Raw genomic sequence first — 18,202 nt, forward strand, 5'->3', positions numbered from 1 at the left:
AATTCTATTATAGTTTCCTTCCTATGCCAGAACACCAGGGGACATTATGTTGAGGGAAAGCAGGGGGATGAATTTCTTGTTATACCCTGATTTGAGAATGCTTAATCAAGTGAGTTTATGCAGTGCAGACCTCAATGCCACAATTATCATCAAATGGATACCCAAACCCACCAAACTAGACATCTGGTTGTAATGAATTCCCTAACATTAACATGATATTTTAAAAACTCATCAGGAAAACATGGGAGACTGGCTGTCAGTTAAAAAACAAAACAAAACAAACAAACAAAAAAAATGGAAACCAAAGTTAATTGTCTTAAATTTGCTCACGTCCATTTGCAGAAATTCCATCCAACTAACAATACCATGTATGTAATACATATATTTCAAAGTATGTTCACATTTGATTATCTTGTTTGAAATTTTAAACATTGGCTTGTTCAGTATATCCATATCAAGATAAATAACTTGGAAAATCATAATTGTCCCACAGTACAGAAGATCTATAAACTTTCAAAAATTTTTTTTCAAAGATTAATTATGCCAACAGAACTTCTGTAAGACAAAAATAACAAGAAACTAAAATCCCAATGAATAAACAGAGACATAAAATGAAAAGATGCTTCATAGTGAAAAAAGTAATTGAAAGTGAAAAAAAAAATCTTTTTAAACTTTTCAGTTGGAAAACATCTATAAGTGATCATTAATTCAAGTAGGATCCACATATGTTTATGGTGTACAGCTGCTGGTCTGGAATTCCTGAGCACACAAAAATGAATAACATAAATATTCATGCTATTAATTTGGGATTGTAAATATTATAACTCTCGATTAAGACTAAAATGTAACTGATAACCTTTAAAATAAAGGAAAGGTCACAGGAATTCGTGCCCCCCCCAAAAGAAATATATATATATATATATAGGACAAGACAGAAGGCTGCATATAAAAGGCTAAAAGAAATTTCACATCCTTATCACTGTGTTACTCCAATCAGAAAGCAAGGTTCCAAGGAGCAGAGATCTTGGGGATTACCACTGCCCTAATACCTAAAGCAGTGCTCTGAAATGAGAGGGGGTGCCCACATTTGCTAAACAGACAGATGGATCTAGAAAAACAACACTGTACTGTAGCCTAAGCAAACCATTTTATACAAAGTTGATATGCTAATGTAGAAAAACTGCCTAATCATAACATACTATAAGCATATAAAACACCAGCAGAGAGAAGAAAAGTGTAAAAATTAAAACAGGGCAGGGCTGTGAGATGGCGCTAACCAGGTAAGGCATGACATTTAATTTATGTGATAAGGGCAGTGCAGCGTTTTGCCACAGGGTAATTAGGTAAAGATTTTGACTATCCATTTTTGACTATCCAGTTTTGACTATCCATTTTCCTCTCAACAAACGTTTTTACATATCTCCTCATGGTTTTTCCTATTCCTTGTAAAATAAAGCCTATCTGAAAAAAAAATACAAAAATAAAAAGGTGTAAGGCAACACCTAATAAAACATTCCCTAAGGTACTTCTCCTATGCAGCCCAAGAGCTACCGCAGATTTCAGTTCCTATGATGCGCTAATGAATAAAAGGGAGTGAAAGGGGTTAAAAAAAATAAAGTAAACCTTTGTACTTAGTAACTAAGAAAACCAGAGCATGTGTTAAATCCACACTGACGCACATTATTTATAGAGTTAATACCAGCCAGTGAACTGTGAAACCCCCTTATTGCCCTCATGTCACTTCTGGAGAAGAGAAAGGGAATTTCAAAGGTAATGTCATTAATTACAAGTGTTTTAATAATTATTTTAACTTGGAAAAATGTACACTTTCGATTTGGTATAAAAGATTCAATCTCCCATCTTTGCGGTAAACGAGCTTCTTCTTTCATGACTCTTCAGCTCATGCTGCTGTAAGGCCCACTCCTCCACCTCTGCCCACTGTCACTCTTTGAAGTGACCACCAAAGTCAATTACTAAAACCATGCATACATTAAAAGACATAAAACAGGTAATTATTCCTGTGTCACAGGTCAATTTCTTTATTTTTTATTCTCTCTGTGCAATTAAGTTATGTGGGCAATAAATTCACAGCTTTAAAACAACAAAAATAATTAAACCTTATTGCCTAGCACTATATTAGATCCAACACAAATGAAGATACACAAGTTCAATCCTCACACTCTCTGTAGTTTTATAATGAATACATTTTTTTTCTATCAGCTTAAAAAAATATACAAGATTACTGTGTGTGTGTGTGTGTGTGTGTGTGTGTGTAAAATTTTTAGGAGATGCATCAAAATATTTCATTACCTCTAATGGTTTGGTTATGAGGTGTCCCCCAAAAGTTCATGTGTGAGACATCAAAAATGTTCAAGGTGATATGATTAAATTATAAGTGCTATAACATAATCCACAGGCTAATCTATTCAATGGATTAGTAACTGACAAGACTACCATATTGTGTCACTGGAGGTGTGCCTTTTGGGTTTAAACTTTGTCCCTGGTAAGCTGAGCTCTTTCTCTCCTTCCTGGCTCTCATGAACTGAGTGCTTTCTTCCACCACGCCCTTCTGCCATGATTACAGAGTCAACCAAGCACAATCTCTGAAACTAGAAGCCAAAATGAACTTTTCCTCCTCTAATCTGTTCTTGTCAGGTCTTTTGGTCACAGAAAAGGAAAGTAACTGGTCTAGGGATTATAGTTTACCAGACAAGGTTGAATTTAAAATCTGGACTTTACAACTCTAAGCTTGGCTTCCTAGCAGTTAAATCAAGCTTTTTAAAGAAAGAAATTCAACATCATTTAGCACTGTTCCTAAAACACAGATTGAGGCCCACACTGGTATAAAGCCCTCTGCACTCAGGAGAAAGACAACTTCCTTTCTTGGCAGGCACTGTATACTTCACATAAGCTCCTTCAACATGTGGGATAACCAATAAGCCACCATCCTCTGGAGAAGAAGGCATATATCAGAACATAAAAATATTTGAGGCTGCGATGACATGGGCAGGACCTGAATTTGTATGGCCTTCCTTGATTTCTCCACTGGGGCTGGAGCCAACTCATTCCTTAAGCACATGTGCTTTAAGATCTGACTCCATATGATAAGATACAATTATAAAATTAAAAAATAAAAAACAAAAGTGCATCCACAAACAACAATGCACTTTTTAAAGGTACATATATAGGCATGTCAATGCATACAAAAAGTCTTGAAATGTATGCATATCAAAAATGTATTTACTTATCAAAAATGGAGAGGGGTCCAATTTCAGTGCTTCCTTTTTTTTTTTTTTTTTTAAGGAGAATACATTCATTACTTAAGTACATGGAAGTGTGTCTAATTAAAAGATTTCTCTGTAACTACAGCACAATCTAATACAGCACTAAGCTCATCATCCATTATTGGTCTTGTGTAGCTTTTCTTCCTTCTTAGTAAGAAGAATGCCTAACCTGGCACACATTATTTATTGAGTGAATACCCCCAAACTAGGCAAAGAAATGATTGACAAAAAGAAACTCTGGGCTATTTCTAAAAGGCCCAAAGTCAAAAAATTTCTTTTCAACCTAGACTTTACAGCTTGGTATGACTGTTAAGAAGACAAGAGTTATGAAGTCTAGATTTTAAATCAAACTTTGCACAGTAAATTCCTACATTACTTAATCATTGTTTTCCTCATCTATAAAACACAGATGAGAATATCTTCTTCCTACATTAGTAGGTCTGATTAAAAGAGAATATATACAACTAAATTAGCATAGTACCTGATACTCAATGAATGAGAATCATTATTGTGCCTTTCATGCTCAATCACTAAAGAAATAATTACATATATTTTTTGCTAATCAGAAAGTGTTAATAAAACATTTAAAATATCTGCCATCTAGGAAATAACAAACTTGACAATCTTGCTAATGTTAGCAATGAAACAAAAAACATGAAGTCCATTAGGTCTGTAAAAGTGAAAAAAAATGAACAATTCTGCAGAGTAACTTCCATACAGATACAAGCAAATCATGCAATTTAAATCTTGATTCCAAAAAGAAAAGTTTTAATCATCCAACTTCACAGACTGAAAATGCTCCTATTTGGTTCATACACATTATTAAGCTGTACATCACTGTTCTTCTTGAGGAGTATGCTAACTATCCAAGTTATTAGTATGCCGGCAGTGCTCAATGATGCCTTCCACAGTTAATTGGCTAAGAAATCTTATCCAGAAAATTTAATGAATAAGTTCACACTGAGGTTCAGAGGATGCCTTGGATAAAGATCTATAGCTATTAAAAAAAAAAAAAAAAAAAAAAAAAAAAAACCTACTGCTTGTTTTGAGTGGCTATCTCAATTTTTGTTATAAAAACATTTATACTTCACCTTACCATAACCCATTATAATTTATCATAAAATGAGTTCATCTTAGATCAGATATCCAAAGCACATGTTTAATTCCACAAATAATTATAAAGCACCTAATATATTCCAGGATAAAGATTTAAAAATGAAAAGGTATCCCCCCAAAAGAACAACAGCCCCAACACCTGCACTTTAGATACTTATTTCTTTATTTTTCTATGGCGCTGGGGATTGAACTCAGGGCCTTGTGTATGCCAGGAAAGCTCTCTGCCACTGAGCTATAGCCCCAGCCCCTATATTGTCTCTCTTGTAGTTTTATGTTACTTCAACTAAGGAATGTGTTTCAAAAATTATTTAACAATTCTATTTTCTTAGTCCCTTAAAAAGGTGATATCCAATCTCAAATATGCAGACACATTTCTGAAACAGAAAATTTAACTACTCTCTTTGTTACAATTAGTACAGAACTCATTGCAAAAGAAAAACTAAGACACTAATAATGCTGACAACTCACAATTGTTACTATAATCAAAGAACATCAATCAGCAATTAATATAGCACTGCTCACCTGTTCATTTTTGCAAAGCCACACACTGCTTCCCTTTAACACAGTAAAAATTTTGGCTTTATATCCTCTCAGTTCAAGATATCCACACTTCTCAGGTGCAACAGCTGCTTGAGACTGGGAAGTAAAGGACTGTGATTTCAATGCATTTAATAGTATGCTGATCCAGTCATTTCTCTCCTCTGAAAATAGACAGGAGAAAATACATAAATCTATACATAAGTCACACAGATACAAAAAAATGTCATCAAGGAATTTGCTTCCTTGGATATAGATTATTCACAATTTTTTCCCCTACAACCACATTCTAAACACTACTGGAGGCAGGGACAAGAGTCCAGCCCTTTAAGGTAAAAGAAAAAAACACTTAATACTTAGTTGTTACAGAACCAGTACCACTGGCTTCTGGTTGCTTATTAGAAGTACAAAATCTCTGCGGATGCAGTGGTGCACAGCTATAATACCAGCAACACAGGAGGCTGAGACAGGAGGACCATGAGTTCAAAGCTAGCCTCATCAATGTAGTGAGGCCCTAAGCAACTCACTGAGATCCTGTCTCTAAATAAAATATATAAAAGGACTGGGGATGCCACTCAGTGGTTAAATGCACCTGGGTTAAATGCCTGGTACCAAAAAAGAAAATAAAAGAAAAAAAAAATAGAAATACAAAATTGTGGCCCCACTACAGACCTTATGAATCAGAACCCACATTTTACAAAGAACTCCAGGCAACCTATATCCTTTTTAAAGCATGAGGAATACTCCTTCAGATGATTCATGAGACTGGATTTTTCCTTTCAGTAGAAGGAAGTAATACTGCAACCTAACAATTAATAATTGAATATAGCAAATCAATCACCAAAATAGCCCCAAAACCCAGTGTCGTAACACTGCCCTGAAATTCGTCCTTCCATTCCACTTCCAGTAACAGCAGCAGCTCAGCTAGCAAATCTACACTTGGTCCTCCCACTCCCTCCACAAAAGTTAAGTGACCTTCAACTATGCACCACACACTGTGTTAGGAGCACAAGAATTTGATTTGGTCCCCAAAGACCAATCAAAGCTATAAGTCAAGTTAGATATGAACACATAATGGAACACAGAATAGTATAAATGTCATACAAATGGTATCAAATAATATATGAGTCAATTCAGTTGAGGTAAGTGATTTGCTGAAGGTCATGCAGCAAGTTAGTATTAAAATTAGGACAATCAAATGTTTTAACACTCATACAACTGTTTTTGGCACCATAGGTAAAAAGGGTTATTTGTGCTAGTTCTTGTGGATGAGAAGCAATTCTAAATGGGCTTGGGAGAGGGAAGAGCAGAACAGAATTTTGAGCAAGGACAACACAAGAACACAGGCAGGAAGAACCAACATCTGTTAGGGACTAACTTAAGTAGATTTATAATTTTGAACTCACAAGGAAATAATGGGAAATATAGCTAGAAAATCTGTACTGCCTTTTTGAAGAATTTTGTTTTTATTACAGAAGCAAAAAGCAAAACAAAACAAAACAAAAAAAAAAACATGTTGGGATTCTTAGCAAGGAAGGACACAATTAGTGTCATTAAGAAGATGACGAGTGGGCCAAACTGGAAGCCAAGACCAAGAATGAGGCAGTGGAGCCTGTACAGTTCCAGGAGATGGAAGCAGAAGAATGTGGAGGGCAAAGCATGGCTGAGGATTTGAGTACATCTGATGGATGTTCTAGAAAATAAATAAAGAATACAAGGTAGCTTGATGTCACAAGTGGGCAGGCAAAGGCAGGCGGTTCCACAGGACACCTCAGGTGTTCAGTGCCCTGGCACAAACACTTGGCAGACTGACAGTCACATACAAGCAAAGGAAGCCACTCCACAGGGGTGGAGTGGTGACATAGAGAAGTGGGCAAATCCTGAGGTAGGACTGCATCTATGAGACCAGAAAATGGGCCACCAAACAATGAGGACATGCTTAACAAGTCAAAGGGGGGAAAAAAATACCGAAAACAAGAACAAAACCAAGCAGAATGAATCTCAGGTAAGAAAGACTTTCAAGGAAAGAGTAAGTAGGGCCAAAATTTGAGAACTAGGACAGTTTCTCAGATCCTTCTAAGAAAGTTCTACCCACAGCAGCTTCACTGGGGGACTGAAATTAAGTTTCTATCTTAAGACTTGCTCAAATTCAACTCTAAAATCATTTCATAAGGAGTCTTAATTTTTAAATTATCTTTATTCCTGCTCACCTATTTAAAAAAAAAAAAAAAACTAGAGGCAGCAGTATCAATGACTCAAAGCCAATGTATTTATTAAAAACCTATACATTTGTACAGGGGTTATGAAATCCCCAACAACTGGTGCTCTCAGGATAAAATATTTACCAAAATGTTCCTAGCAATGTTATGTATCCTAAAGTGAAGACGTCAGAGTACTCAGGTAGCTAAATGAATTAATAGGCAGTGACTCCTGCAGTTTTACATCTACATAAACAAATCCAGATTGCGCTATGATAATATTCTACATTTTTAGGAACAGCTAGAGAGCTTCCACTTAACTGGGTTATTACTTATGATCATTAGTTTCACACAATATGTCTCTGCCAAGTAAATGTATGTAATGTCTTTTATTTGTTTTCTTGTTTGTGTTAATCGACATGAATCAGTTTGAAATGCAGGCCACAATTAATGAACTGGGCCATAGTGTGGCCTTTTAGGTCACTGTTAGCATACATCTCAAATTTGTAGGAATTAATTTGAAACTGGCAATTGCGTTTTTTCTTCTTATGTATATAATGACAGCATTGCAATAAAAGTTCCCTAACATTCTCTTGCTTCTGGGGACCTTCATTACTAATAGAAAGCAAATAATTATGAAGATTAAGAACAAGAATTAGTAGCAGCATTCAGTCTTAATTCTCCATGTTGTAACAGGGGTCTCTTTCATGCAATATAATTCCTGCTGCTCTTCCACTAACAACTTACTTTAAAGCTGACTTTTTTTCCCTTACTCTTATCCCTCTTCCCATCCCCAGCCAGGAGGGAAGCAAATTAATACTCTCCTGTACTAAACAGAGTTATCTGCTCTTCCACTCACTGTACAAAAGAATAAAGAAACCCCAAACCTGGATCAATATCTCTTTCAAGGATGTAAGTTAAATATTAATTATATATACTCATAATAGTACTTGAGAAACAGCTCTTACACCCCCTTTTAAAGTTCTTGTTCCCCTAGCAGTTAGAATGGCAACCTCTATGACATGAGTTCACTGCCTTTCTCCTTCGCTAGCAAAGCAATAAAACTTCTTTTCCTTTTTCTTTTGTTCCATTAGTGGTTCAGCATCAGGGATAAGATCACCAGGCTTTTGGAATCAATTCTAAGAGACAGAGGACAGTGAAAAACTAATGTAAACACAGTAAAAGAGCAAGCATCATTGTATCTGGCTTTGCAACATGTGTCTCCTTAGACATGGGTGAATGTGCTTTGATAACCCACAATACTCCAAACCGAATTATGATTTCCCCTTGGAAAAATGACTGGGGCAAAACTAGAAACTGTTCCAGCAGCTTTTGTCTGCACTTCACACTAAAATACAGCAGTCCTCCTTACCCATGGTTTCACTTTTGCAGTTTCAATTACCTGAGGTCAACTATAGTCAAAAAATATTAAATGGAAAATTCCAGAAATAAACAATTCACAAGTTTTAAATTGCACATTATTCTAAGAAGTGTGGTAAAATTTTGCACTGTCCTAGTGTCCCACCCAAGGACATCAGTCATCCCATAGTCCAGTGTATCCATACTGTTCTGTATATGATACTCATCTGTCAGTCAGTAATCATGTTACCTATCATTGTTTTCAGTACTTAGGTTCAAGTAGTCCTTATCTTATGAAATAATGGCCCCAAAACACAATGGCAGCAAAACTGGCCATCTGGATATGCTAGAAACAAGCTGGGAGGTACTTCAAATAAATAGGTAAAAGTACAATAAGAAATTCTGAGAGACCACATTCAGATAAATTTTATTACAGTATACTATAACTTTTTTACTTCATTATTAGTAATGGCTATTAATTTTTTACTGTGCATAGTTTATGAAATGAACTTTATCAAGAGTATGCACAGATAAGAAATAACATAGTATATACAGAATTTGACTATGACTTGGTGGATTCTAAGGGTCTTGGAATGTACCTCCTGCAGATCAGAGTATATATTACTATTGTTCTTTCATTCCATCCAATAACACGTATCTATTGATTGTCTATCTTTATCTTCACACTGTACTATGCATGATTTCCTTGTAAAAATATACCCTACCTTAACTATGGCTTTGCTTTAAGTGTAGCTTTCCAGTTAGGAAGAAAAGTAGCAGGAAAAAAAGAACAAGTGATTTTGCTAGAATGTAAACCAAAGACAACAGCAATTTCTTCAGCCTGAAATTAGTTTTTGAGGTTTTCAGAAAGAAATGTCAATTTATAAGAATCAAAAATGAAATTAAACAAAAATCAACAGAAAAGACTCAATGTTCTCAGACTACCAGACTTAGCAGTAGGTATAGTCATCAGTAAAAAATGATTGATTATACCAGAGATAATAACTACATTACAGACACGCAAACCATCAATAACATAATTTTGCCAGGCATGGTGGCACATGCCTATAATCCCAGCTACTCAGGCGAAAGAGGCAGGAGGATTGCACAAGTTCATGTCTAGCCTGGGCAATTTAGCAAAACCCTGTTTCAAAACAAAAAATTTTTAAAAGGGCTGGGCATGTAGCCTAGTAATAAAGTGCTTACCTAGCATGTGTGAGACCCTGAGTTTAATCACCAATATCAAAAATCATTAATATCATTATCATTATCATCTTTATTATCATCTAACATGATGTGGCTTGTTCTTTGGACCTTTACTGTTGATTAATCTTGTTGAACAAAGATCTCTCAATGTCATTCATGACTGACATCAGGGAAGAAAGTACTACATAAGGATCGTCCATCAAATACACAATCACTTATCCATACAAACATTTACTGAGCACCTACTATACCCAAGACTGAAAACCAGGAGTGAGAGTGAACAAGGCAGATCATGGCCTTACTCTCCCATAGTTTATGCTCTAGTGGGAGGAAGATGGCAGTAAGAACTTAGATACTCACTACCATATGTTACAAGTGACAAAGCACAGGATGAGGGGTACAGAGAGTGCTATTTTATATAGGGTAACAGAAAAAGCCTCAGAAAAATAGGGGTGGTTAAACAAAAGCCTAATGGCCTTGGAGGCAATGGAGCCAGCCAGGAGGGTGCCTGGAGGTTGAGCACGCCAGAGTAAGAGGGCAGCAGCTGGCAAGGCCCCCAGGAACAAGAGGTGTGCAAGTTAAGCAACAAGAGACTCCTGTAGTTGAAATGCAGTGAGGGGGGAGGAGCGTGGAAGAAAATAAGGACAGAGAGACCAAGGCCCCACCATGGAGGGGCTTCAGAACATTAGAAGTACTTTACTCTCAACACAACAGAAACACAAGGTCCCTTTGAGGGGACTGACATGATCTGACTTTCACGTTGAATGATTGCTCTCACAGTTATACTGACAATATGACTGTTATCAATCAAGGAAAGTGATTAACATAACTCAGGCAGAAGTGGTGGCTTCCAGTAGAGAGGCAGTGGTGAAAGAGTTGAGAAATGGTGAGTGTTCAGGCATATTTCCAACATCAAATTGACAAGAGTTGATAATGGAGTGGATATGAGATATAAAAGAAGGAAAGGACTTAAGAATGAAAACCACAATTCAAGTCCCAGGCACATGAGTCTCCATCTATAGAGATGAGGAAGGTCACAGGGGAAGGTTTAGTGGAGAGGGTGAAAATATGTATTTGCCATTTTTAAGTCTGAGATGTCACTAAACACCCATGTTGAGTGGTCAGCTAAATATACAGATCTGGAGGACAGAAAGAGATCAGAGGACATACATATTTGAGATCAGTCACTTTAAACCCATGAGATCTTCTTCAAAACCAAATTTAAGGCCCCATAATACGATATTTTAAAAGGAATTGGGAATCCTAGCAAGTTCATGAACTATATCAGAAAATTCCAAAACACCATTAATTAAGTCTGTAAAGCAGATACCCATTGACCATTGTTAACAGCATTGAGTAGCGTAAGAGAGTAAAGGACAATAGGTACTCCACGCCTTGCTTCTAAAAACCCTGAAGATTTCAAAAGAGGGATGAGACTGCTTGTACAAAACAACTAAGGAGAATTTATCAAGCGTATTTTAAAAATAAATAAATGACTACTTTCCAGTATCAGTATCACAGCCACCACTGGAAAGTTTATGGTATTGCCTAAAAACGGCTGAGAGCTCACCCACTTGCCTATTTCCCAGGGTTCTTGAACATGTTAAGGTGGAAAGAAGAAACACAGGACCCACAGCTAAGAGCCAGTCAGATAATGTCCTGAAAGAAAAATCCACTCAGAATTCTTCAGCCCTCTTCTAATCATGACAAGCGTCCACTCAAAATATCACCTGTTACAGGTGCCCCAGGAATACAGACGACCAAACAGATCGTGAACTGATACACTCTTTGCTCCCATGTTCACCATTCACCCCAATGGTTCTGCTTGAGAACAAGAAGTCAGACTAAACCTTGCATCTGAGGAAGAAGAGTATTTTAGAAATGTTATTATTTCAATAAAATTCACTTTCCACTAAATAGAATAATCATATTTAGCAGGAAACCTAAAGGAATTTAAGCCTTAAGTGACTTGTATGGACAAGATACCAAACTGCAAACCTGTCTTAGCCTTGCGAATGGGTGGGGAGCAGTTCTAAAACAGTGACACTGGTTTCGGGGAAGACAAAGGCAGCAGTTGTACATAGTCATTCAAAACCTCTTCACTAAAAATGAAGGAAGTCATCTGCTATGTTATCAAACTCAAACCATTCCCCTTTCTGCCCATAACTTTGATTCCGCTTCATTAGATTGAAGCAAACTTTAATTTAGAATTAAGTTCATTAAGCCAATTTTTTCATAAGACACTGTAGTTGATTTCTCACTTCCCACAAAATAAAACATAATCAACCATTTATACACGTTGGGGGAATGAATATTTTATAAAACAAATTGAGTATCTTCTTAAAGGCTCCATACTAAAAATGGGAACACACAAGTAACACACATATGTCACTTATACATAAGGACATACACACACTCTTGTACATACAAATTTTAAAATGTAAGTTGTTACTATGAAAAAACTTCCAGTCAAAATAACTTATTCAGTAACTCCACGTGGAAACAGTCTCAGTATTTACTGAAGCAGTGTTTCCATGGATTCAAAAATTAAAGACCTATGATATAGTTAACAAAAAATTTACACCAAAAATAATTAAATTCTTACACTGTTTATATCACAAAAATTATCTACATACCACAGGATTTATTGGCCAGTTATAAACATGCAACTTTTAAATTAACAAAAAATTTATACCAAAAAAATTAAATTCTTACACTAAGTTTATATCACAAAAATTATCTACATACCACAGGATTTATTGGCCAATTATAAACATGCAACTTTTAAATTCGTGTGAATTGATACATTCTACTTAAATAAAATGTGTTGCCTTAAAATAAATACATCTATAGAGATTTTCAGTTGTCTACCTTAAGATGCAGGTTGTATGGCATATGTGATATTCACTTCAAGAGGCCAAGTGGAGGTGACAAGCACCTCAAAGAAACAGGCAGTCACCTCTAAGGGCAGTAGAAATCAAAGCATAAGGAAAGACTGTCACAATGGCCAATCTAGAGGAGCAATACTGTGTTATCAAGAAATACAGGAAGAGAACAAATATGATTTCAAATGCAAAACTCATATTGAGCATCAAAACTGTGAGCAGATTCTGCATTTTAGGCAACGATTCACAAAAGTGGCTCCTCACATAGGCAATTCTTGATAAAATGCTCCAGGAAAGGGATTAGCCAACTGAAACTAACAAGACTATTTTGTTAAAACAATGACCAAATTTAGGCTACAGGCCACACAATTTGCTGACCTTGCCTTTAGGGCCACAGCTTCTAATATATACATATATATATTTTTTAATACCAAGTAAGAAACATTTTTACATTAAATCCATACAATGTATACAATTATGTTTCACAATATAATATTTACTATAAGAAATGCACTCTATCATTTTGTTGTTGTTTTGAATAAAACAAAAAAAGTACTTTAGTATTGGGTACCATCATAAAGACAGATCATGGAGCTGTTCTCACAAATCAGCAGAAATCTACAGTTTGAAAAAAAAATTCTGCAGTGTGAAGGTTAACTAGGATGCACTAATTATTGATCATCCCAAGCAATAAAAAAAACTTTCTAGTAATATATAACATTTTTTTTAAAGAGAGAGAGAGAGAGAGAGAGAGAATTTTATTATTTATTTTTTAGTTCTCAGCAGACACAACATCTTTGTTTGTATGTGGTGCTGAGGATCGAACCCGGGCCGCACGCATGCCAGGTGAGCGCGCTACTGCTTGAGCCACATCCCCAGTCCCAATATATAACATTTATTGAACTCTCTGTGTCATACACAGAAATATATTCTAACAATCTAACAGATGATAGTTAACACCATAGTAGTTTCCAACTGCTGGTAAATACTTTCATCGGTAAAATGGGATAATAATGGTACACACTTTTAAGAGTGCTAGAAAAATGAACAGGTAGAATGTCTTTGGCACACTTCAAGTAATTAGTTTTCCATATCATTATTACTCAAAGAAAGCTTTGAAATACTTTGAAAAAAAATCAAATTAATAATGCATCTATACTACAATAAAAGTAGAAATACTTGGAAAAAATCAAATTAATAATGTATCTATACTACAACAAAAGCAATCCTTAAAATAAATTAAAACTTCATTTATCTAATTAAGGAAATGACCTTACCTATGTTACTTCAAACTGGTGAAGTTTATAATAATGACATTTTAGATAGTCAAACAAAATATAAAACAGAGAACTTTTAACTCCCCTTGCTTCTTATTCCCCACTAAACAAAATCCAGAAAAGATTCCTCTGTACATGTTCAGATACAATCCAGAAAACACTTGCCATCTTTACATCAATTTTTGCCATCAAGTGACCCATGATAGATGATGAACATGAAAAAAATTCAAGAAATGAAAAAGATGCTTCAAAATGTGAAACAGAATGACTGGTGTGCCTGTGTCCTAAGCTAAAGCTAAAAACCTGTCCTATGTAAAGTAAACTTCCTTATAAAATCAACTTCCTAATAGTTAAGAACTGTTTTTGCATATTAAATAGCTATTTTGCATTACCAAAATAAGAGCTTGAAGTGACTTCCTTGAGAGTACATTCCTGCTACTTTTCTGAGTGCTGTTTCTGGCATTTGAACGCTCCTCACTAAATTTTTTTGTTGCAAGAAAGGACAGTGAGCAAACCACACACAGACAACTTCTCTATTTATTTAGGATTTAACATTGGCATTTTTAAAATAGTTTTAAAACACAAATCATTTAAAAGTAACATTTTAAAATTTCTTCACATTTCTTTTTTAGCTGGTTTGTTAAATCTGGTCAAAAATCAATGTCCACATATTTGAAGGGATAAAGAAATAATCTTACCTTCTTTTTCTACTCTAAACACAAAAGTCCTTTGTGTTGTAACAACTTCAAATTTGTTGTCTCCTTGAACTCGTACTGTAGACACAGCAGAAATGGGAATTATTCCTTTTGAATACATCTCCTGTATTGGTTGAAGAAAAAGACACAGTAGAATGAAATTCTATTGATCTTATCAGAAAAGGAATGACATAGTATTTACAACTCTTCTTTTACGATTTCAATCCAATTTTTAAAATGACATACAATTCCACTGATTTAATTTCCCAGAAAAAAAACTATTAATGCCCCTTTCTTTAAAGGGAGATGTCTTATCACTTTTCTCTTCATTTGCAATTAAAAGGCAAAGACTGGAATGCAAATAAACCTACTAGGCTAGCAAAATATAATTCTAAAAACACAGCAGCATGTACTTTAAAATTAATCTGGTCAAAATGATTCTATGGTGTTTGCAGGCATCTGCTGGTCACAACAGGTACTGTAACTGAACCATTTCAAACTGCTATTATATATATACTGTGAACAAAAAGTACCTAAGAAACCTGTAAATTTATGAATTGATGATGCTACTCAATACTTTGATAATGAGGTCACTTTTCTTTTTGTTCCCCAGTGATTAAAGAGTGAAAAAAAATGGATTTGGATGCTTGCAATAGGCATATACATATCACGACTTTGTTTTAAAAGGTCATTCATAAGACATGGATAACTTTTTCCTCAGTCTTCATTTTCCTAGACCCACCCAAATCATTTGGCATGACAAGCAATTTCAACTATTTACTAATGGTTAATATTTACATGTCTTGTGTTAGAAAGAAAATTAAGAGAGTCCTTATACATTCAAGGAGTCTCAAATGAAAAACGGCTAATGTAATAAGAGAAAGTTTAAAACAGAAAACAAAGTAAAAGACAAGTGCAAAGATGGAAATTCTCAAGTCTGCTTTTAAAAAGGTGCAAGCAGTATTTTTACAAACATGGTGACATTTGAGGTTGACTCTAAAAAAATCTTAATGTTAACCAAATTGATAAGTGGGTGGAGAACATTCTGATCAGAAGCACTGAATGATGAAGGTATGAAAAGGAGAAATAAGATGAAATAGCAATGCAACAAATAAGCAACATAGTCAAAAGAGATGAGGCTGAAATCAAACATCAAGGTCACACTGAGGAAGGTCTTGAATATCAGAAGAGTTTGGATACATCCCTTCTTCCATTTTCCTCCACAGCATTATCTGAGGAAACCTCTGTTTGGAGCATGTCCCCAGTATCTGAAATAACTAATGAGAAGAATGTACTAAACCATTTCATGCAGAAAGTAAGTACCAAGCTCATACTCTTCCCAGCTGTAAACATGGCAGACAGGTAAGCCTGTCAGCCACCTGGTGTTCCATTGGAAGAATTGTTCTTTGCTAGGTGAGGATTTGCCCTATACTGTCAGGGCAGTCTCTTCTAATTCTTTAACAATTTCTTCTCCTTTATTGATTCTGCTCCAGTCTCCATCCCAGACTATATGTGTCAATCAAAATCCCATCCATTTTTATTTAAGTACTCAAAATAAATCTTTATTCTTTTAGAGTAATCTATATAATAAAAATTTAAAGAAATAGATGGAAATTACAAAAAAAAAACTGCTAAATTCATCATCCTACTTAGTTACTTTAAGAGTAGGAGGAGAGGAAGCCATTTGGGAGGAAAACAGGATACATTCAATAGTATTGGTAATATTTTGCTTTTTAAATGTGATGATTATGTACACAGATAATCACTGAATTATTCGTATTTTTGTGATCTAGATACAGCATGAGATATTCTGAATGAAAAGAAAGACAATAATTTAACCATTGGGTCTGTCAGTGTGGAAGTCATTTGTGCCTTTGACAAAAGCAGTTTCAGTGAATTACATGCTGGGAAAGGATATTGAGGTAGGTTGGATAGAGAGGAGGATGAAAGTAAAAATGATGACTAAAGACCATCCATTCTTTAATATCCTATTAAATACCAATGCCATGTAGGCTTTCTTTCCTATCTCCTTTCATGCAGCCCAATCTGAACATGATATTTAAAGTGTGATTCAAGAAGATCAATGGGCAACCTCATATAGAAAAGGAAGAAGGGTGTCAGGAAATAACCACTTACAAAATAACTGATTTCTTCTCATTTTCCCTTTTTCTTTTTCTTTCTTTCTTTTTCTTTTTCTTTTTTTTTTTTTTTTTTTTGCAAGTCTTCTCTCTCTAGAAAGGAAAAGTCCCTTCTCCCTAACTGACCCACAAACCTTATGTGAAAGAACCTCTCTCATCCCTCTGTCCACTCCTCTTCCTTCTTTATGTATCCATTTCACCCTGCTTCACTCTCATATTTTGAGTCATCAAAAGTATGTTCCTGTCCTGTAACTATCTCAAATTTTAAACCCAAAGTCGTCAGCACAGAAAAACTTATCACCACTCTCTAGCTGCCCATTAAAAATTACTCTGTGAGTCAAAATAGGGGCAGTCTGGACATCTGCTGATCTTGTACGCCCACATCACCTGGACTTTCCCCACACCCAGTGGCAGCTTGCTCCCCAGCACTTGCTAACTCTGAACTCTGGCCACAGTGGCCTTCCTGAGCTTACATGAACACATATCTTTGCCCCAAACCAGCACCTGTGTCTATAATGCCTGCTCTGAAAGGAATGTTCTTCACCATCCTTGCAGACTATGCCCTTGTCCTCCTTCATGCATCAGTATAAAAACCATCCCCCAATGAATTCCTTTTTGACCAGCCTTTTCTCTCACACCCCTCATCCTTACCCAAGCAGATAACCCTAATTTAAGTGAACAGCAACCTGTGCTTTTACTTTATAGTAATTATTCACTATAATTTAAATAGTGATCACCTATACTTGGTGTAATCAAATGTGATCCTTTTGATTAATAAGGCTTCTCCAAATAGTCTTTGGGTCATTTATCTCTTTTCCTTACCACCTTTCTGGTAGTCAGAGCTATAGAAATATTTTTGAATGATCGAATCCTATGTTCAATCAATCACAATTATACCCAACTCTGACAAGTCATCTTTATTATTTTGTGAAATTCATTTTTTATCAGTCCTACTGAACCTATATGTTAGTCTACAGCCTGATAAATTAATGCCTGGCTCACTGCAACACTTTCCTCATTTGCCTCTTGACTTTCAGCTTCTTTTCCTTCTGAATGTCCCTGCATACTTCTGTTAAAAAGTCAAACAGATAGAGAAAATAAAGAAAGGGTTCCTAGGGGATGAGAGCAAGATGGGTCGTGAAGTTTGCACTAGATTTTGATGGATGGCAATAGTCAGGGAGAGTCAGATGGAAGAGCAAAGAATCTATAAAGAGGGGAAACTTGGAGGAGAAAACAGGGGAGAAGGCATGTTGAAGTTCCCCCCGAGTGTAGCCAGACTTTATAGAGAAAGATCTCTACAAAGAATTGCACAACGTGATTGGCTCCCCAAAGAAAACCCCACAAATGTTAAGTAGATTAAGATGGCAATATGAGCCCAAGTGCTCTGAAAACTGAGAAGAGGGGGAGATTGTCTCTCCTTTGTCAAGAAACCAAAAGAGATTAAGAAGGGACTGAGCATCTTTACGGAGCTTAAGGGCTGCTCTGTTCCACTTGCAGTGGTCAATAC

The 18,202-nt window shown here is 35.7% G+C and overlaps 1 protein-coding gene across 2 annotated transcripts in view; it reads right to left on the reverse strand.

Moving 5' to 3' along the window:
• Positions 1–18,202, reverse strand: part of Arap2 (ArfGAP with RhoGAP domain, ankyrin repeat and PH domain 2) — a 167,253-nt gene that overhangs the window by 113,727 nt on the left and 35,324 nt on the right. For both annotated transcript variants that reach the window (XM_076864252.2, XM_076864251.2), the window contains exons 7-8: positions 14,561–14,681; positions 4,923–5,101 (exon numbers count right to left, since the gene is read on the reverse strand). In XM_076864252.2, coding sequence (XP_076720367.1) covers positions 4,923–5,101; positions 14,561–14,681 — 300 coding nt within the window. The remainder of the gene's footprint in view (positions 1–4,922; positions 5,102–14,560; positions 14,682–18,202) is intronic.

This window comes from Callospermophilus lateralis, chromosome 8 (genome assembly GCF_048772815.1).
Source record: "Callospermophilus lateralis isolate mCalLat2 chromosome 8, mCalLat2.hap1, whole genome shotgun sequence".
Classification (NCBI taxonomy): domain Eukaryota; kingdom Metazoa; phylum Chordata; class Mammalia; order Rodentia; family Sciuridae; genus Callospermophilus; species Callospermophilus lateralis.